At 35.9% G+C, this 22,789-nt stretch overlaps 1 protein-coding gene across 10 annotated transcripts in view; it reads right to left on the minus strand.

Moving 5' to 3' along the window:
* VTI1A (vesicle transport through interaction with t-SNAREs 1A) overlaps window positions 1-22,789 on the minus strand; it is a 348,076-nt gene that overhangs the window by 139,883 nt on the left and 185,404 nt on the right. For 8 of the 10 annotated variants that reach the window (XM_039871209.1, XM_039871212.1, XM_039871210.1 and 5 more), the window contains 2 exons: window positions 16,829-16,899; window positions 16,096-16,157 (listed from right to left, as the gene is read on the minus strand). In XM_039871209.1, the coding sequence (XP_039727143.1) occupies window positions 16,096-16,157; window positions 16,829-16,899 (133 nt within the window). Of the gene's footprint in view, window positions 1-16,084; window positions 16,158-16,828; window positions 16,900-22,789 lie in introns of all 10 variants that reach the window. The other 2 variants (XM_039871216.1, XM_039871215.1) reach the window with 1 other exon arrangement.

Consider the following 22,789-nt stretch of genomic DNA (forward strand, 5'->3'; position numbering starts at 1 on the left):
ATAGAATGGTGCAAATAAATCTCAGTACTCAATTATCAAAACTCTAAGTGCTCTGAACTATTAGGATGAGGACCTCTAAGACATTTTAGAGTCAGCCCTTCAATTTTCTGGAAAAAACAAAAAATGAATGCCTACACATGATGCTGGGCTTTCCCGAACTTAAATGTCATAATAAATTGATTACAAAAGAAAAGACTAACTACAATATCAAATCAAGTATCATGTTATGTTTTAAAAAAAAACAAGAACTTAAAATTGTATTAAAGTCACATAAAGAAAAATGTCAACATATGAATAAAGACAAAAAAAAGAGGAAAAAAATTGTATTAAAGTCACATAAAGAAAAATGTCAACATATGAATAAAGACAAAAAAAAAAGAGGAATAGATCATTGTAGGTGTATTAGATAATGAGGGATTTCTTTATTCCTTTTAAAACATGTTTCCTTTTCCTTTGACAATACTATTTGTGTAATAAATACCAAATCGGAAAATCACAGACTGGATCTCCAGCCGAAAGGTCCTGCTCACCTGTCACCCATCAGTTAACATCTGTGTTGCCTACTCACACTTCCTTCTTCTTAGAGATTTGAAAGGCCAAGGGATTGATTTCGCAGTACCCTGCCAGGTACCTGCAAGTATTTCATCAACCCTTTAGTCATGCCTTCTAAGGCTGGCTGCTAAGCATCCCCATTTGCAAATAGGAATAAAAAAAGCCAGAAAACTTGATTAACAAAGCAGGCGTGCAGCTAGGAAGAACCCCAGCTCTGAGAGATGAGTGACTTTCATTCAGAAAAATTTTTAAAAGTGATATCTTGACAAGACAAATGGTTAATATATTTTCTCCAAAAGCAAAACCAGGTTAAAAATGTCGAGTGCTATTAAAGCAAAACTGTTGCTTAAAAAAGAAAATATGCAGAAGTATGTCCTGGTCAGTTTCAGTCAGTGTTGTGACATTTGCCTGAAGCCCATCCAAGCTCTCTGAACGTGGTCTCCTAAATTCCTCCAGGACCAGCGCCCTTCTCTCCCCATATTAACTTATTCTCAGCGAATAATCTGATTAAATCATATGCAGCAGAGCTGAGACAACAGGTCACCATGATGTCAAATAGTATCTGAAGAGACAATAAAGCCTAATGATCAAGATAACAAGCTCTAAAGAAGGCATTTTAGGCATTGGCTCATGGTTTTTCAATGGCTTGGTGGCTCTAAAGAAAAATCTCACTTTTTGCTGGAGGTCTATTCTGCCTACATACAGTCCACTGTACTTGAAATGCCTTTCAGAATCCTTAGAAAAACACTGTGAAACCATGGATGCTCAAGAGGAAATAAGAACTTGTGAAAAGAAACATATCAATGGGTTACATGAAAACTGTGAAAGAACTTGGCCCTTTAAGAAGGTTCATTCTGCCGGGAGAACATAGTAGGTGCTCAATAAGGAATAATGATGGGGAGAAGATCGACCCTAGATTTTTAGATCACTATGACTTTGCCAAGCTTTTATCTTCTGGGAAGGAGATGACAGTTGTGCACAATTGCAAATATGTTGTGAGGTGACCCACATTCTACTAGTAAAATGGAAACACCAGAAATAAAAGGCAAAAGTCACAGAGTTGACAATAAAGAGCTGATCTGAATTATCTGCCACTGCCTTGCAAAATGCTACCTCCCTATATTTATTTATGCTGTTTCCTTAGTCTGGAACCTAACTTTGCCTGGGCCAACCTTACTCCTCCTTCAAGGGCCATTACAAATGCCATATCATTCACAAGATTCATCCTAATTCCTCCAAACCGGTAATAATGTCTAGACTCCAGGAACTGTGTGCTGAGGTCTCTGATCATCGTCCATCTTCACTTAGACCTTTTCCACACTCCTTACCTCTCTCTGACCAGCATGTGAGTTTTCTGAAGGCAAGAGTCATCCTTCATCCCTTCAGACCCAGCAAAATTCCTTGCACGTATCTGTGGAGCAAATGATGATTTTCCTAACAAATGCTTCCCAGGATAGGAACATTAATAGGGAGATTCAGTTCCTGTAAGTAGGTCATTTTTTATTGTTGAAGATTAGACACTTTTCTAGGAGGGAGAGGGAAAGAAAATTCAGAATACGAAAATGTGTAAAGATGTCTGGGTTACAGCAGACCATCTTATATGAGGCTGTCATGAAGTGAGGCAAGGCAGACATGTCTGGTCTTCAAATGCATCAGTAGGCTCCATCAATGAATAAGATGCCTCAGCTGCCTTTCCTAGACAGCATTTGGAATGACCCCCCTAAATCCTGCTTCACTATATTCCTTAGAGGGACACTTAAACCTCAAAGAAGATTCATCTAAAGAAACTGGCACATGGGATTTCATTTTCCCTAAGGCTTCCATGTCTTGTGTCAGTAAATCATCAATAATTAAACAGCAATAGTTAAAACAAGACTACCCAGGAATACAGGCCCACCGCTTGGGTTATAGAAATGGTTTGCATGGTCCCTTATCTCAGGCAATTTTAAAGATCACCCACAGTTTCTAGTTTAAAATGGTGCCTGGTTGATGGCTCCTGATGCTATACCCATCAAAGTACCCACTGAACAGGAAGGAAAAAATAGATGATGATAACTTACAACACCAAAACATTCATCACAAACTGCCAGAGCCTATAAGGATTTTGTACTACTACAAAAAAATGAATTGGGCTGGCAAATGTAAGCAGTAGTCCACCTCCCACAAAGTCTGTTACTAGATAAAAAAAATGCAAGGTCTGTAACAACTAGAAATCAAGCAGCTGTCTCTTCCCAGGAGGCATTTGGACTTCTATATTCATTCCTCTTTCTTTACACTTCTCATCTTGTTTCTTTTCTATAGCCAGTAAGAAACTAGATTTCCCATGAAAAGAATGAACCAATATTAGGTAGCGATAGGCAAAGTATGGTGCAATGCAATGAATCCTGGGAAATGTGGTCTTCATAAGTAAAGTGTGTCTGTGTGAGGTGGTGGGGGTAAAAATGTGAAGGAGATGACAGTTGTACATTCATGGGTTGGACATTTTTCATGCCAGAGTCGAGGAGTGGGGGAAGGAAGAAGCCCCATTTCATTCCCATAAAGACAGTCTGGAGACAAAAGACAATCTCTAGACAAAGCTGAGCACATAAAGCTACCATTTGTTTGCAGATCCAATGAGAAATTTTAAAAAGTGACCAAATAAAAACTCAAAACAACATGAGGATGATAGAAAAAAGATGCTAAAGAATATGGTAAGAAAATGACATCCTAAGTAAGGAGTCAGAAAAAGAATGCAATTCTGAAAATTGTCAAAGAAACCAAACACTGTTCTTGAAAATTGTTTGGCATCGCTGATAAAAACATTAAAGTGAAGGACAAAAAATTATAAAGTAAGAACTTGTGAGATTTTAAAAAGATAAAAGAGTAAAAGAATAGCGATGGGTAAGATAAAAGATTTCAGGGGAACTAGTAATGAATAGCAGAATTAATATTCATATAATTAACAGTAAAAAGTAGAAATGATGCTGCGAAAAGTGGAATTAATGATGTTGGAAAATACTTAAAAAGGAAAGAACAGAAAGAATGATTAAAAAATGACAAATATGGAAGATATAAAATAGAGGTCTAATGAGCAAATCATAGATGTTCTGAAACTAGAAATTTTGGAATAGAAACAAAAATCCAAGACATGATTAAAGGAAATGATCCTGAGGAGTAGAGGGATGACCTGAATTTGAGGATTTGTGATCCATGCAAAATGAGGGAAAGAGATTCATATGTAGACACATCCTGTGTAGAGCATTCAATTCTAAAGTTCAATTCCAAAGATTTAGAAAACTAAACCCAAAGAAACAAAACCTAAAGACATGTTACTATAGAGTTCCATAAATTGGTCTACCCTTCTGCTGATCTAAAACACTAAATGCTAGAAAATAGTAGCTCAACATCTATAGATTCCTAAGAAGGGTAGGATGTGAAAAAAGCATACCTAACCCAATATACGTAGATACATACAAATGTCCGTGTCACGCATATGCAGTGGTGGCAGTTTCTTTATATGTGAGGATCAGACTAAGATGCTCCTCGACTTAAGACGGGGTTAGTCCCAATAAACTCACAGTAAATTGAAAATATAAGATGAAAATGCATTTAATACACCTAACCTACTGGACATCATAGTTCAGCCTAGCCTACCTTAAACATGCTCAGAACACTTATGCTAGTCCACAGTTGGGCAATTATTTTAAAGCAGGAGACACAGATGGGCATTCTGTGGCCATATGGGATGAGAAAACACAAAACATGATATGCAAAAAAAAAAAAAAAATGCTGGTAACACAGCACACTGTAGAGTATCGGTTTTTTATCCTCATGACCACGTGGCTGACTGGGAACTGAGGCTCACTGCTGACACTCGGCATCTCCAGAGAGTGTCATACTGCGATCGTTAGCCCAAGAAAAGATCAAAATTCAAAATTCAAAATATGGTTTCTACTGAATGCATATACCTTTTCATCATTGTAAAGTTGAAAAATCCTAGGTCAAACCATCATAAGTCGGGGGACCATCTGTGTATCGAAATCATACTTTTATTGAAAAAGTTACTTGATGATATATTCCAGCTGACTACAAGATTAGAAAATTAGAAACTCAAGAATGGGGAAATCATAAAGTAGATGAGCACTTATTCTCTTCAAGGATGCCACACTAAGAAACTAGAATAATCTATGAATGAGGACACAGAGCTTCAACGTATAAGCTAGAAAAAACTTGTGTTTTCACATAAAGGAAAATATTTCTATGAGAGAATATTACACGACCGCTATAAATGAGAATTACAAAGAGTTTTTAATGGCATGGGAAAATGCTTTCCATATAACCTTAATGCAATTTGCAGCTGCATATATTGCATGATTTCAAATATATAAATAAAACACATAGAAATATAAATAGAAAAAGACCGGAATGAAATATGACAAAACTTAACAGTTTCTCCCTTTTACCAGTGTGAGTATGAATAACATTCTCCCTATTTCTTGATAAAGTTTTAATTTTTTTCCTACAAAATAATAGCCTTTAAAAAACTTATTATTCAATTTTTTAAATCACGAAAAATACAATTATGAAGATTATGTGGAAACTTAAACATATATTTATGATACAGAACTAAGTGAGAAAAAAATATAACATTGTACATGGATTGTGCCTGAAAGACTGCATTAAGGGAGCAGTTGTTTCAAGGTAGAGGGATTAAAAATAATATTTTCTTCTAAAAATTTCATTTAATATTACTATTTTATGTTTTATAGGAAAATACAATTTAAAAAGAATGCCTTACAAGGTATGTTAGTCATATCTTCTATATGGTGACATTACAGAAAAAAAATCTGATGCCAGAAACTACTATCCACAGTTTCCCCAAGACCAGTCAGGTTCAAGTCCAGGTTCTGACAAATTACTATTATTATAACTTAAGCTAAGCACCTTCAAGGCAGGGCCTTTTCCTGTTTTACACTCTATTCCCAGCACTTAGCCTCGTGTTTAGAAAATTGCAAGTGCTCATGAAATAAGCATTTCATAAATAAACATATGAGTAGCAGAAGAAAAGTCTATTCCATTTTATAGCTACCACTTTTGGTCAAAAGATTCTTTGCATTCATTCAGTTTTTACAGCATTTCCAGTGCTGAAAACTATAAGGGTGCTTTGCTTCAAGAATTCTCATCATCCATTCTAGATTACAGGCTCCATGGAAATCCAGTTGGAGCCAAAACTTGGTGCCATATTTTTATTTCTCTTTTTCCATTTCAAAAGAAAAAGCTGTAGTTAATTCTAATTTTCCTGTGGGCAGAAGGAAGGGAAACTTTTTATGTGTGTGAAAGAATGGCAACCCCCCAGCCACCTGATGACAGTTCCTCCCAGGAACACCTGTTTGCTCCAATTGAAGCCTCTCCAAATTGAGTCCTGGGGATCAGGAGCTTGCGCTTCAAATGTCCCACCGTTCTACAATATTTATTCCCCACCTGTCTGATGGCCGTGATAGCTTGGGAATGCTCCAGCCAGCGAAAGCTGTTTCTTGGCCCTGGCATGGCAGAGCTAACAGCAGTTAATGTTCACCCAGAATCTGGACCAGGTCCAGTTGCCTGAGATTTAAAAAATGCCTCTTCTTTTCCTTTCCACAGTCTTCTAGGCTTAGCACAATTTCTTAATGATGGGGAGGTAAATAATACTGATATGTTAGAAAACCAAATTGTGTCTTTCATTCCTTGTCTCTTAAATCTGATTATTGAGGGTGGGGGCGGGGGGAGGGGGAGAGACTCTTAGTCACATTAAATAGTTGCCCAGTACTAAAAATGAGGATTAGTAAATTATTTTCTCCAACAAGAGAATTATTAAAATACAGAAGGTAAAACGTAATAAAAATGATCTTAAACGCATAATTTAACATGTAATTCAGGGAAGAAAAAAAGATGCCCACATCAAACTCCAATTATAATAGTGAAATAATGTTTTATTTAAAAAATTCTAGCCACGAGAAAACTGTACATCTGAAAAGCTTACATAAAGCCTTATAAAATAAGAGACCTTTTATCTCCTCCAGATCCATGAGCTTGAAAATACTTTATCTATGCAATTTCAAGGCACATAAAAACCCCAGTGAATAAATAAAATGTTTTTTTTTTTTTTTTTTTTATAGAAGCTTTAAAAATTATCCACATAAATGGCTTGGCCTTGAACAAACAGATTAAAAGACCTAAAAGACTAGGGCTTCAGATCATGTATACATAATAGAAAATGAATGCTTTTCTTTATTGGCTGGGCAAGTTTCTACTAACTAAATTTCTATAAGCTCAGTTGATGAGAAAGATTTAATTGGAATATATGAAAAAATTCAGTTTTTTAAAATTATACACTAATTCAATAAATAATATGCTACAATAAAATAATCCATGTACTCTGCCAATATTCTTTGCATCTATTCGTAAATCATATGTATAGTAGGTCTAGTCAACATGCAGTATAATTTCAGAGGCCATAAAAGTTACATAAAAATATGTAATTTTAGTTAAGAAGGTTAAATTCTCAAAATCTTTCTGAAATTGGGGTAAAACATATGAAATTATTTTTCATAATTGTTTATAATTAGAACATTTAGGTGACTTCAAGCCTTTCTAATTTGTTTGAAGAAACTCTTAAAGCCATTGCAATTAAAAAAATTCTCAATAAGCCTTGGATTATATTTACTTTATGAGCAGGTGCAGTTACAAGTTGTTTGTTAACTTCCTATGTACCCCTGACACAGTTGTGGACAAACAGATCTTTCTAACACCATCTCCCAGCATGCAAAGTTTTCTACTGGGAGTTATACCCTGAAGCTGCCATAAAAAGGGAAGCAGCATCCCCCATGTGTGGGCTGAGAATGAGGCAGTAACTTTTAGGACCGGATACTTGCTATCTCCTCTATAGTCTTACCTGACCACAGGCCCTAAGAATTACTCCTTCCTGTCATGGCCTACTGCAGTTATCTCTTGCTTACTATACAAGCCACTATATATTGTTGTTTTTTAAAAATATTAAGCTACTTGGGAGCAGAGCACTGAGTTTGTTGAATCTCTGATGCCTAACATATTCCTTTTTATACAAAAACATTAAACACTTGTTGTTGAAGAAGATTGCTGCTGCTGTTATTGCTAAGAGACTGCTAAGAACTGGGTATTGGTCCAAGTTCTCTCCATGTTGGTAGAATGGCCTTGGACAAGACTCAACTTCTGTAGGTCTCAATGATCTACAACATAAGGATAATAATGACAATACTAATTCATAGAGTCCTTAGGATGATTATGTTAAATGAAATTATGCATGTAAATATGTCCTATAAACCAGAAGGCCCTGTAGAATAAATTTTAATTGTTTTGATTGTCTTTAAGGACTTATTTTTGATACATGATCTGATTTCCCAAAGAAGGTATTCTTGCAGAGTTTCTTGTTAAACTTTGTGGAAAATTCAAAATAAGTGTTTCTGGTAGACTGACAGATTTCAAATGAGCCAGCATATCAAAGTAATTAAGAGGTATTTAGCTAGGATATTGTACACAGTTCTGGAACAATGCCTCTTTTCTCAACTTGTTTGGAGTTGGTCATGGACTCTTAAATATATTATGAAAAATTCCCAGAAAGGTGCACATACACACATATTCAAAAATTTTCTAAGAACTCCAGTGGTTCAGAGACTCTGGGAAGCCCACCCCAGCCAGTGACTGTCACCCTATGCCTGGAGACAGAGAATGTAGTCTCATAAAAGCACTTGGAAGCCTGATTCAGATACTTTTAACTAACTTGAGAATTGAAAAGCCGATTTTTTTTTTCATCACAGAATCATTAAGGTTTCAGAAGATGGAAAGTAGAGTGGTTTTTCCTAGGTAAACTATAATTGTACAGGAAAGCTGGGTACCAACCATTCTTTCATAATTCCGAGCCTCAACAACTCTCTTTTTAAAATTTTTTATAAAATATACTTTTTGAGCATTTTCCCCATTGATAGTCATACTTAGTTTCAAAGTCTTTCACATAACTGCAAAAGAAGTCACTAACTTTAAAATATGATATTGAGGTTAAGAAAATGATTATATACCTCCCGTCACTTCAACTTCTTATTGAAAATGTTAGAGACAATTTAAAAAAAAAGGAAAACAACCTCAATTGATACTAGTAAGGTGCCAAATTTTAGAATTTAACAAATGCTTGAATTATACTTTGTGATAGTGAATATATTTCTTTACAAAGTGTTTTTTCCCCCCATAAAAGCAAAGAATTCTTTCTTAATGCCTAGATGACAAAGTCTCAAGATGTACACAGTTGTTTCTTATTATGGCTTCCCTGGAAAACATTTCTGGGAAAGCACAATTCCCAGCCACTTACTTTGTTTACAACAGACAAAACTGCTTGTGTGGTATAAATAGGAGTCTGTCCTTAAATGCTGTTGAAAAATAAAATGCAGCCATGAAAAGGAGCCATTTCCTGCCCCCAAGGTGGCTTAAAAAAAAAAATCTTAGCTACTTTCGGAACAGCACCAAAACATAAATAATAATTATCAATCGCCGCACAATAAAAGACTAATTAAAAAAGAAAAAAGTAAAAAAGAAAGAAACCAAGAAAAAAAAAAAGAAACTTAACAAGCTACATATTCCAGAGATACTCTCAAAATTGTCAGCATTAGAAAGTTTTCTTATCCTGCAAGATTATGAAACCCCTTTTTGTCCTCCTGCATTTGTGATGTATATCTATAACTCGTTCTTGTTTGTGCAGATAAGCCTTGCCTTGTCTCCCTAACTGCACTTTTAAAAGAAGATTCACAGTTGTTTGACTTTTGATCTGGGTAGCAGCTAGCTCGACCACCTGCACTGTGCATGAGCTGTTACTGAGCTCCCTTTGTCCCATCTTATAACACAGCGAGCCTTTTAAAATTGATGTGTGAATACACTACTTTACAATGTGAGCGTTCAAACAAAAAAATATGGTGGTGGTGGTGGTGGTGGTGGTGGCGGCAGTGGCAGCAGCAGAAGAAGGGGGAGATTTGTGGAGAGAGAAGCCCTGACACTCGCTTTATGAAGTTCAGATATTGTTCACTGCCTCTGGCATTTAATGAAACAGATGGCCGAAGGCCTCCCTCAATTTACAATGGAGCAGACAGTGGTGTAATGGTGTGGGGGCCTGGGATTGTAAAACGTTGTTTGGTGATGGTATATGTTAATAAATAGCCATTTACAAGGGGGGCTGAAGGCTCCTTTACTTGTTTATAAGGAAGGCCTAGGGCTCCTTGCTTCTAGTTAACAAGCTCAAGGCTGTGTTCAAAGACGGCATTGACGGCGAAGGTAAAGGGCACCCTCCCACCCCACATCGCATTAGAGGATGGCATGGATCCCGAGGAAAAAAGGAAAAATCATAAAAGAAAGGTAATTCAAGAATTAGGTCAAATTGTGGCTCACAACCGAGAAAAAATATAAGATGCTTTTCTATTGTGATTAAATAATGGACAAAAATATTCTGTTACTGTGAAGTCACTTATTTTATCTTTGAATGAACATGTTTACATTGTAGGCAAAGTGCAATAGAGAAAAACCTGCAGGGTTTCAACTAAATTACATGTGAACCTAGATAGCAACTCTGAAACTATTCTTAGCCATCCTTCCAGAGATTACTCATTGACCAGGCCTGTGCCAGGGTAACATGGCCTGGTGCTAAATGCCACCAGGCTCCTGACGGCGAGCCGCTTACAATTCAGACCTGAGGACCCCAGAGAGAACTGGTTGTACAGAAACTCCTCATGCCCTTCAAAGTAAGGATGTGCCAGGAGAAATGTCACCACCTCCCAGTAACCATTCTGTCAATGGCCTGTCTCGGTGGCAAGAAAGGCTATGTTTGACCTCAACTAAAGGTTATTTTCATTTTATAAAACACTGTGATCCTGACTGTATTTCCTGCGTTGCATACAGGCAGGACATTTCAACCTGTCTGGATATCCACATAGGGGTTTGTTGAACGTCCATGCTTCGGGGTACTAGAGTGGTTCCCTGGCTTTTTTATTTTTCTTTCACTCAAATATCCTCTTCTATTTATTTCGGCTGGTTGCACAATATTGTGGGGGGATGGTCTAAAAGCCTTTTGGGGATGAGGTAGGAGATAAAAAAGGCCTGGAAGAAAATCCAGACATAGGCCCTAATAACCACAATATACACAACGTGAAGCAGAAGATGTTAGTGCCTCATGAGAGGTACAAACTCCTGTGAAGTAAAGGCAGACCTTTTCTGGCTGGGAGACAGACTGCCGAAGGCTTGATGTTGGGAGTGGTATTGCGCCTGAGATCCGGAGTATACCTCAAAGTTCATCTGGAACTGTCTGAGGATAACATCTGTTGTTTTTGTCCACCCAGTATTTATTCCCCTTTTTAGTAAAAACCCTTGATTTTTCCGAGGGAAGTATTATTTGTCCATTCTCGGTCTGTGTGTCCATCTCTTGCATGAGGTCCCAGGGATAAAACATCGGATCAGACATAGATGGGGTTTTTACCTAATCAGAGACACCCAGAACCAATAATACTCCCTGCTATGATTTTTCTTGGAACTACTGGGAAGAAAAACTTGCTATATTCAGTGAGTGTTTCTGAGAGGGCTATCAGAAGCTGTGTCTCCACAAGGAGAAACTCCGATAAAAGATGAAACCCACAGACAAGCGAGCTGAGGATGGAAAAGCAGGACCCGGTCCTGATGACACGATTTGAACCCTTATATTCCATTGTGTTTGAAGTTGCGTCTGCCCTTGAACTATGTAGTTACATGTGACAATATATATATATTCCGTACCTTTCTATGAATGTCACTACGGTAGTTTACTTCACTAAGTATAGTTATTCTCATCTGTAAAATGGGGCTATGATGCTTCCTTCACAGAGTTCTTAAGGATTAAATCATATAATATGTATAAAGTATGATTAGGGTCAGGCACAGACTTAGGGCAGCTATAGAGTTATCATTGATAACTTTAGATGCTGCATCCGAATATCTGAAACAGGACCAAAATTCTATGTTTAAAGCTACAAGAATGTTACTAAAGAGAAACATACATAAAGAAATCCAAAGCCCTTCTTTAGTTTGGTAAAAACATCACCCATGTCAGCCTTGAAGAGGCTATAGGACAAAGGCAATGAGCCAAGTGTACAGTAATAAATTTACTCACACAAAAAGGACCAAGATTTTTTTTTTTAATTCTCTTTGTAGCATTATTCTAAGCTCAGATCCTAAATCTACGTCTAAAGAATCTGCAGCAAATTCAATCATTTTCTTCTGAAAGAATAAGCACTTGATTAAAAGCTCAAGAATTTCTTAGAGGTTAAGATTTTGCTATACTAATTTCAGGTCAGGGCCCATGTTCATCACTAGTAAAAACAGGCCGAGAAAGAGGAATGAGATAAACAGAGAAAAGTGAAAATGTAAATGCAAGGTACTTCGAGAGAATATATACATTTTCGGTGCATAGAGAGAGTAAATTCTCAAGGACATTTTTCTCACAAGTCTTGAAAACTCTTCACTATTGAATTTTCAGACATTGTAATAAGAACAATTAAAATATAACAAAGTGTTTCCTAGGCAAAATGAGATGGGAAAAAGAATACATTTTTAAAGAAGATTTTAAAAAAATCCAGTCATGGCCTATTTCTTTAAGGATAAACCTGTTTATTTAAAAAATTATATTTCTGTTGTTTATAGATCTGACATCGGTATTTCTGGTATACTTACCCTTAGGAATTATTCTGACAGTATATTTAAGTTTTCCAGATGTTTTACCTGTCACTCTACCAAAGCAACAAAACCAGCACTTTTTGATCTAATAAGACCTCCCAGTCAAATGTATAGGGAAAAACACATAAACATGCACATACATGCAAATATATGAAGAGCAACATTTAAGCCTCTCGATGTTAGTTGTGATACTTTAACATGACCAATATAATAATTAAATTTAGTGAGTTAATGAAAAATCCATTTCTTTGGCCCCAATCACCACATGAATAGTCATTTGTTTCACGACCATTTTCATTATTATCTGAATACCACTTTATTTAAACTGTCTACAGTGTCAGGAAATGAACACTGTGTCTCTAGGTAGCTCTCTATCTTATGTCAAGGCAAGAAAAATACAGGAAATTAGCTATATCTGTATTTTGATGTCTGTTTTACTATTATAATTTTGAATAGACCAATTTGTTTTCTCTTTTAGTAATATAGTGTATTTGTACAAATAATTTATTTATGTTGGTTAAATCAGTTGCTATCTCACTAAGCTCGATATGTCTCAATATTTTCAGCATAATTCAGCTCCTTTCAGTATCTGTTTCTGTTATGATTCCATATCATCTATTTTTCTACTTTCCCCCAAACATGGTGATTTTACAGCTTTTGAAGTAATATTTTCTATTGGTTATTTGTTTTCCTGGTACCCCTTTTTAATGACCAGTAAGGATGAACTGGAGTTATAGAATCTTCAACAGCTTCCTTGAGGATTAGATAATTTTACGAATTCCCACAGCATTTTATATGTACCCATTCTCTACCAGACTGAAGCACTGTGAAGTCAGGAGTCAAACTGAGGATCCCTGAGGTCTTGTATATAGGCATTAAGTATTTACTGAGGAAGTGAATAAGTGGAAAAAAAAAAAAAGAAAGGAAAGAAGGAAGGAAAAAAGGAAAGAAATAGATTTTTTTAAAAAACCTCCTTTGAAGTTAATAAAAGATTAAGTATAAGTGGCAGTGACTGCCACTTACTCATTTTATTTCCTATCTGTTATTGGTCAGTTTTACACATAATCGGATGTATTTATATACAGACTTTGGCATTGATGAAACATTGGTTTCACCTGTCTTCAGAATAGATTAATCACTATAAGAAAAATGACCCAAATGAGGGGCCATGTCATGACATTTCCGTTGATGTCACACATTTAAAAGCAATCTAAATTTAAAAAATTAAAAAATCATCACCATTCTTTCATTTAAATAAAATGATTCCTTGATTTGGTGTATTGTAGAATATTTACCTATTCTCAGTCATACAGAATTTATCAGGTGAAAATAAGTTAGCTTATGTTGTATGCAGGTCAACACCTACAGCTCACAGAGAGGATATTCATTTCCTTTATACATTTGTGAAGATGACAGAGTACACAGCTCAATATTACAACTTTTCTTAAATAAGAAGCATGATGTAGCCGTGCAATTTGATAGGAGAATGTGACTTCTCCTTCTGAAACAAACCTCACCAGTGCAGGAAGTGACCAACGGCATGTAGATGGGAGGGATCGAACAGAGGAAGCAAAATCAGAGCATTAAATAAAAGACTTTGGCACATCAACCCTGGTTCCATTTATCTAGACACTGTTTTTCCAGGGAATAATAAGAAATAATAAAGAACTGGGTAAAATATTTTTGCCTTTTCCCAAGTCTAAAAGAAATTGTATATTATGTGGGATAGTATTCAGAAACTAAAACAAAGCCACCGTCTGCATTTGATTCCCAAAGATTCAGGTTGCAGTATTAATTAAAAGTACCTGGATACCTTGGCTGATACCAAGATTCCAGTTATAACCTAGTAAAAAACAGTCACCAACATGCACAGGTGGACATAAGAGTTTCCTTGGTGCAGACATAGCAAGGTGATGTCCGCCTAGGGATTTTATTTCTGTTCACACTCTAGACAGATCCCCAAAGGTGATGAGTCAGTGATTGACTGAGTTTGCCTACAAAGAGAACCCCAAGCAGACTTCAGCGGAGTAATTTTCTCCAGTAGGCTTTTGAATCAACCATGTTAGTATGATTTCCCTAAAGAAAGCCCAGTCAAAGGTCGCGGGAGTTGTTTGTGTTTCACCCTCTCTAAATGACTTGCAAATTTATTCAAAAGCAATATGAGGAGATGCTTTATTTGCTGAAATAAGTGTCTGCAGTGTCCTGCACAAAAGGGTGAGGTACATCAAGCAGAAACATGGACAGAAATACACTGGTTCAGAAACTCATAAATCCTTATTTGAATCTGCCAACCTGAAAGCCACGTAGAGCCCGAATAAACTATTTTCCCTAAATGCTACATCTGATTAAGCCATACCATTAAATGACAGCTGAACTTTAACATTAATATGATATTATTTAAATAACCACATGATTTTTTTTTACACTAAAAATGATGAATGATTTCTGGACAGCTCAATTGACATAAAGCAGGATGACTCTTTAATGAGATTTGACAAAATGGAGACACATGCAGAATATTCGTTACAGCTCACATCGCAGAGCTCTCTCAGGGAAGTCATGGAGAGCTGTTTCCTTTTTTTCTTTTTTATTGTCTATAGGCACTGAAGCATTCCTTTCATTCGCCACTTCTCTGTGGATTTTGAGTTTTTCTAGGTCATTTACATACTACTCTTAATCAGAGAATTTGGTGGTTTATGGTTCTGAATTGGGACTGTGTTTGCAGGAAGGGAGGGGCATGTAGCCTTAGGTCAGCGCAGGCTGGAAGTGTCCCAGGAACTTTATTTAGACTTGCTACTGATCTGCCTGATAGAGGAATCACATCCACCTTTGGAGACTCAACAGCTATACCTCTGATTGGTTCATGCAATCCATCTCTGACGCAGCAAACATACTTTTAGCAAATTACCACCCCATGAATACATGATCAGAGAAGACTTTACTTACTTTCAAATGATTGTTTCTATAGTATCAATGAGAAAAAAAGATCCTCTTTTTTCAAATTCTAATTATAAACTATTATAGCAGCAATTCCCAACTTTCTCCATTCACATTTCCATCCACAGTTCAAAACTGAAGGTTATGCTAGATGATACTCTTAGTTGGTAAATTCTGAATGCAAAATAATTCCATGCTGAATCTACCTAGGTAAAAAATGGCTCCAATTTTCATACCAGCCAAAAAATTTTCACTCCCCTCCGAAAAATGCAAAATATAGAATATTACCTGTATTCATTCATTTATTTTCAAACTCTCCCTAATATTCTCCATCAATCAAAGGTTAGTTACACGTATAAAACATTAACATGTGTTTGCACACACACGTGAATTCAGATTATTCAGATACTCTTTAAATTTCCAAAACCATCTTTAAGTATACATAAAATCAAAATGTTTCCCCAAACAGTGTCTCTTCAAAAAGGAATGAAAACAAGGCAACACAGAGCAGAGCTCAGACCAAGTGTGCTCTTGATACCACAGGCCCACATTCCCTCTATAAGAAGGAAGTTATCAAAGTAGAAAATAAAGTCACTCGGCTCACGGCGCCTTCCTCAGGCAATGAAAAAATACTTCACGTCTAACCCTAATTTTTTTCTGTAGCTTGAGGTAACCCTTCTCTGTAATCTAAGGTACTCAGTATGTGTCCTTGTCCAAACAAGAGTTAATATCGGTGCTGTCATTTCAAAAAGGTCTCGACACGGTACTAAGAGCAGAAACTTGCATGCATGGAAAATGCCCAATTGCAACAAGATGAAAAACACAGTTAAAAAAACAAAGAGAGAGGAAGATGCATCCCTACCTTGCTCTTACCTTCGCAACATCCCTGTCAGAACCCTGGAGCTTTTCCCCAAGTTAGCATCTGTTTCCCGAAGCTAGGAGGAGAAGAGCAACGTTGAAACAAAACTTCAAGCAACTTGATTATTTTTCAAGTGCACTGGCAAATAATAATTTCCTTTTATGATAGGCAATCCAATTCATAAAAAATTGCTATGTATGCTAAAATACATTTTTAACACCTATACAATCTCTGAAAATTCTTAGATTTAGAAAATCACATGTAACAAAGAATTTCAGAAGTTTTAAATGGGATACGTGAACTGGATATAAAAGCAAATATCTCACAAGCTGACAAAGTTTAATATATATTGGTAATTATTTTGTTTCCAATTTATGAATGAGCAAAGTCCTAGTAATATAAATGGAAGCAAAATGAATTGAGGGAGAATGAGGTCAATGTTCTTAGCTTTCACTCTAAAAGACCTGACATACGCCAAAATCTCCCTCGATGACCTTTTTCTCAGCTATAGACCTAAATAAAATATCTATGCAGGGACATTTCAGGATGGGGGCATAAAATCTCAGCATAGTCTTACTCCATCCCACACTCTTTTTTCCCCTTTCCTCGGGCCCTACATCCTTCTGTCACCTTAGCCATTTTTAAATATACTTACATCTATGTAATTGTTACTGTGTACGCATGTGCTAAAGACCCTTGATTTTACGTCTTATCATTTACTGAATTTGTGAAAAAACTTCTACTTACTCTTTCACGTGCTCTCTGTATTTTTTCTCTGTCATGACTGAGGTTTTCCAACATCTCCTGGCCAATTTGCTCTATGGAAAAGAAACTTGAGTAAGAAAAGATGACTTTGGGGGCAAGTGAGAATAACCTTCAGAAGTATTAAAATGACAATGGGTTCAGAATTAATATTAAGTTAAGTGTATATTATACATCAGACACACATTTCAAGTCATGTACTTGAAAAATACTGCCATTTGCAACAACATGGATGGACCTTGAGATAATCATGCTAAGCGAAATAAGCCAGACAGAAAAAGTTGAAAACCACATGATATCACTTATATGTGGAATATAAACCTAAAAGCAGCAAACAAACGGGGCAAACGAACAGGGTAGGGGCAAGGGGGTAGAAAGCGGGGAGGAAGATGTGGTAAAAAAAAAAAAAATTAGCCACTACAGGCTAAAAACAAAAAAAAAGCATTTGATAACTTTACCTATTTAACTTAGGTATGATGAGATGTGACTTAAAATTCAACCTATAGCATATGACTAACACGGCAATGATAATTTAGAGGTTCTATGACTTGTCCAAGGCCACCTCAGCTTATTATTTGTCAAGATGGAGAGTCCAGGTCCAACGGTTTCTTTATGATCATCATGAAATTCAGCCTTTGGTTTTTACAGGTTATAAATAATATTAATGATTCTACTCTACCTTTTCTACTTCATTATTGTACTATTTTGCATATGTAAATGAAACTCCATTTGGAATAATGTTAATTTTAATGTATTTGTCCTACATAAATAGTCCTCATACTGTCAATAACTGCAGCTTATTGGTAGTGGAACCAGCTCTAGGTTTCTGCTCTCTTAAAGCAAGGGCTTGTTTAGTGTGTTCTCAGCTACCGTGCATATTTGATACAGAGGAGGTAAACTCCCTAACCTGTAGTTGAGGAGAGCTCAAGCTGGAGACAGAACTTCCAAACTGTTATGCTGACACAGGCAGGTGGGAACATTCATTATAAAGCCACACTGCTGAGTTCCAGTGAGGTTCTCCCCTGCTGCCTGGTTGGCATTGGCTGGCTCTCCTCTCACTGCAGAATCTTTTACAAGACTGTAGAATCTTTTACAATATCTGACACAAAAATCAGCTGCCTTGAATAAACTTTGTTTTCAGACTCATTGTCCATCCCCTGAGAGGTGCCTTATTCTATAATGGAATGACAATCTGACTTTCTCCTAATCTTGGCAACTTACCTACCTTATTCTACACTTCTTTTTCTCTTATCTCTTCAACTATAACCTATTACAACAATCATCTCTGGCTTATGAACTTATAGAAACATTAAAAAAGCATCCATTTTAATAACAGTAAATAATTAAATTAAGTCATTAAACGATCACCTATGGTGGTAACTTGATTCGTGTATGTATACTGACCAACATTTTAGAAGGACATCCTAAAAACTGTAGAGCAGTGATTAGGCCATATTGAGAGTGTAGGCTGTGAACTCACACTGCTTGAGCCTAAACTCCAGCGCTGACACTAGCTGTGTGGCCTTGCACAAGTTACCTAACTTTTTTGTGCCTCATTTTCTTCACCTCTAAAATGGAGATAATAATGATAATTCTATATCATGGAGTTGTCTGAAGGGTTAAGTAAGATAATTCAGTTAAAATATTTAGCACAGTGACTGGCCTATAACGATAAGCATTTATTGAATGACGGTGATTGATGTTAAAAAAAAAAAAGAATTATTATGACCTTGACCTCCTCCTATCCTAGATCTGCCATAACCCACTTGAACTACGATTTTATTCACAAAATAAAATATCTGTCCTACCTTTCTCACAAAATTGTTGTTATAGCCAAATGAGATAACCTAAGTAAAAATGTTTTGAAAGCTTTAGGGTACCATACAAATACATCTAATTGTATAGTACATGAGAATCAATGCACTCAACAAATAATCATTGAGTCCCTAACTCTGTGCCAGGTATAGATGTTGGGGACATGGCCAGTACATAAGATCAAACCCTTGCACTCAAGGAACTTCCATGCCAGTAGTGAAGATTTAGCTGTTAAAGGGCAAATGTTACATTAGAGTTGTATTTCTCAGCATACCAGAAAAGAAATGGTACTATATATTCCTTTCATAATCGAAAATACAAATAATAGAAAAGGCTTAAATACAATAACATAAAAACATTTTTGACATCTATAAACTCTGAAAATTCTTTCTAGTATAATAACTTCCCAGTATACTACTTCCTCTCAGATAGACGTTAACTTTTTATTATTACCTTCATACAATTTATCCTCAAGGTAAAATTGAATAAGATGTATGGTTCCCAGTGGAGGCATCATAAAGGTTGGAAGATGATACCAATGGTTGAGAGGGAAGACACAACTAGGGTTGAATTTTTTCTTTTATTTCATAACAGCTACGATATTCAATTCTGTCATTCTGTTAGGTGCTACCATTATGTTGAATTCCTTTAATCAATATAATATAGCAATTTAATTCATTTTTTACTTTAAAATCTCTAATATTAATGAACACCATCAATATGGGGTTATTTCAGCAAAATACTATTTATACAATATTTTCTCCTACCAAGATTGATGGTATTATAATATGTAACCTCAAATGAATAGGAAATAAGAGATTATTACTCCTAGTTTATTATTACCACCATTATGTCTATCACTAGTAATGTTCCCAGTAAGTATTTGTGAAAGGAACAAAACAACGAGAAAATCAAATGAAGTGAAAAATGGAGTACATGAAAGGTTTGTGATCTATTCTTGCTTTCAAAGCTTATCAAGTACGGCATTGGAGAAGTCCCCATTGAAATGCAGGGAACAGAGCCACAAATCTGTCAGGTTCACCAGTATAAAAACTCCATTCTGAATGGATCTATAGTCTGATACTGAAGGAATCAATGGAACAAGAGGTAAAGAGCTCAGGCCTTTTCAGGAGTCATAAATTTCTCCCTCAATCTTTTTGCTGCTTAAGATATAACTCAGCATCCAAAGTACCAACCCCATATGGCAAGAGAGATTGGCAAGAGCATACATGTCCTGGTCTTAACACATAAATAACATATATTTGTTGGACTCAGAATTTTTTAAAAAATTTCTTACTTGCTACCTTTAATTTTAATACCCTAACAAAGAAAATTCCAGGCCAAACACATTAGAAATACTCACTCTTATAAAATGAAAAAAAATTCACGCAAAGAAAGTTATGTATATATTTTTTCCATTATGTGTTACCCTACTCCAATCAAATCAAAATCAAACAACACAACAAAATAGAGGAGATTATTTTTAAAATAGATTGTCCTTGGTCAGAATAGTATTAGATATTTAGGGATTATTTCATTACAAAATTAGTAACATTGTTAGGTTTACTTTTCTTGAATAACTTGACTTAGGATGTCAGTACTCATCAAAAGAACCAATAAAGAACAGAAGCTCATAGGTTTACACAAATGTAGATGTAATATGCTAGTCTGGAGTTTTCAGTTCTTTAAACTTTCAGAGTGCCTTTAGAATGGGAATAGCTATACTCCCTCTATTGAAATAATATGAGAAATCATAAATTTTATAAATTCTTGTTGACTGTATGAGGATCTTCTTGGGAGTAAGAAACATGGGAAACATAAAAATTCGAAATGGATGCTGTATGCTGTAATTCTACATGTCAGTATGAGCATGATGAATGAATTCCTAGAAAGAAAAGTTCCTTCCTGTACTTTCCACAGGGGGCCCGGGAATCATCCAGAGAGTATGGCACTCACATTTACAATGTGAGTTTTTGTTTTCACAATTACCCAGAATGAATCATATCCTTGATCCATGGCCCTTTTTATTGGGTCCCAAACTGCAAAATTGATTTTGGCTAACATTTCCTCTCCTTTTCAATATATGTGGGGGGTAGGTAATAAAATAGGCAGTCAACACTTTCCTACCCCACAAAGAAATGGAGAAAGAAGCAGGGAACTACAAATCTACCAAGATACTTCCTGAAGGACTGGCCTTCCAATCATAAAAGATAAGACTTAGTTTGAGGATCTTGTACTGCTGAAAGCATCACTGCTCTCTATTCATAAAATAATAATGCTACCTGGTGCCATCATAAGACTGATCTGAATGAACTTTTTAAAAAAATTATTGGACTTGTATTTTGGAGATAAGCAGATTAAAATATTCTCTATAAGAAGGCAGAATTGACCAATGCTTATATCACGTTATAATATAAACACAGCTGAAAGAGGAAAAGCCTCAAATATAATTCACCAGAAAATGTTCCCTTTAATAAATTCAAAATATTAAAAAAGGATTTTAGCCATTATGCTATATGCAGTGCACTCGCCAGAAATTAATGGTCATTCCTCAGTGCATTTATATTTAACTTGCTTTTTACAAACTTTATCAAGGATGTGATTTCCAATGGATTATTTTTAAAAGTGAAAACAGCCCAATGAGTCTTCTTTAAGGAATAAAAGAAGGTAAGGTTATTTTCTGGCACTCGAAAAAACTTCATTAGCAATTTTAGTAACAGGCAAAAGGTATTTGAAATTATGCAGCTGTTGACTGCATACAGGGACTTCTGTGAAATGCAGGAGTGCAAAGAAATACTGTAAAAAAGCTATTTTTGACACGTCTTTTTATATGTATATTGCAGAATACCAATCAGACAAGTGAAAAACACGAAGTGTTATTTCCTAACAATTTGGAGTACTAAATTTTGGACATGGCTTGAAAACTTTTGGCCACTGAATCTAGTGAAAGCAAAGGAAGTCATGTACAGCTTTCTCAGGAGAGAGCTGTTCATGGAGTGGGTGGGTCAGTCATTCTTTGGTATTCGGCACACCTCTTAGATATTGACCCTGGTATCATGCCCTGAGTGGGTGTGTTATCCTCAATATAGATGTTTTTCATACACAAAGTTTTTTAAATTCCTGATACCTGGAAAGCTGAGAGAATGAAAAAGGCAGATCTTTCACCATCTTTCGTTACCTGACCATTTAAAACACATGAGGAACTTCTGCCTTCAGTTAAGATGTAGAAAGATGTCTAACTACACCCATAGAAACAAGAAAAACCCAGACAAAATAATTATCATTCTTGTCTGGGCCAAGTCCAAAGTAGGCAAAGAAGCTTTGATAGGTTTTAGAGAGAAGCACCTCATATGTGAACAAAGAGGTGTGGCAAAGTTTATACCTGTGGTGATTGCCTGGTCTGAGTATGAGCCTTCCATCGAGAGACTTTTCGGGGATGAGGAGAAGTCAGTCAAACATTATATAAAAATGTAATCTTACTGGACAGAGTGGAATCTAGATGAGAACTAAACACAAAAACAAACCACTTGGTCTGATAATTTTGTTCTGATCTCCAAATGTGCCAAAGAAGAGGCAGTAGAGGGGCTGGTTAGTATAGAGAAATCATATCCTCCCACATATTTTTACAGTGCTCACATCGCATTCTGAGACAATGAGTTAAGTCTAAACGAGAGCCAAAAATATGGGAAACTGCAGACCAACCCACTCTCAGATCAAATACTGACAAGATTTTTTTTAAAAAAGCAGCATAGATGTACGTTAGGGGTGCAATAATCTTAGATGAAGCCAATTCGATTAGAGATTGAGCTCAGCACCAGCTCAACTTAATTTTGGGAAGAATCTGATCAGTTCATTAATCAAATACAGGCTAGAATAAAATATTTCCAGATGAAAATAAATTCAAAATGTTTCTATTTCAGATTCTACTGTTCTTTTTTCACACGATGTTTAGAATACTATAAAAATTATAGGACATGCAAAGAAGCAGGGAAAAAAAGGAGAATAATCCTTTTTAAGTAAGTTAAGTAAGTAGTCCAACAGAAAACTTAGTCATTAGAGGCAGTAGATTTAAAATATAAAAAATTATTACGGCTTTCTTAAAGAATTTAAAGGAAAAGGTAAACATAATGA

Source organism: Pteropus medius, unplaced genomic scaffold (assembly GCF_902729225.1).
Source record: "Pteropus medius unplaced genomic scaffold, Ma_sr-lr_union100, whole genome shotgun sequence".
Taxonomy (NCBI): Eukaryota; Metazoa; Chordata; class Mammalia; order Chiroptera; family Pteropodidae; genus Pteropus; species Pteropus medius.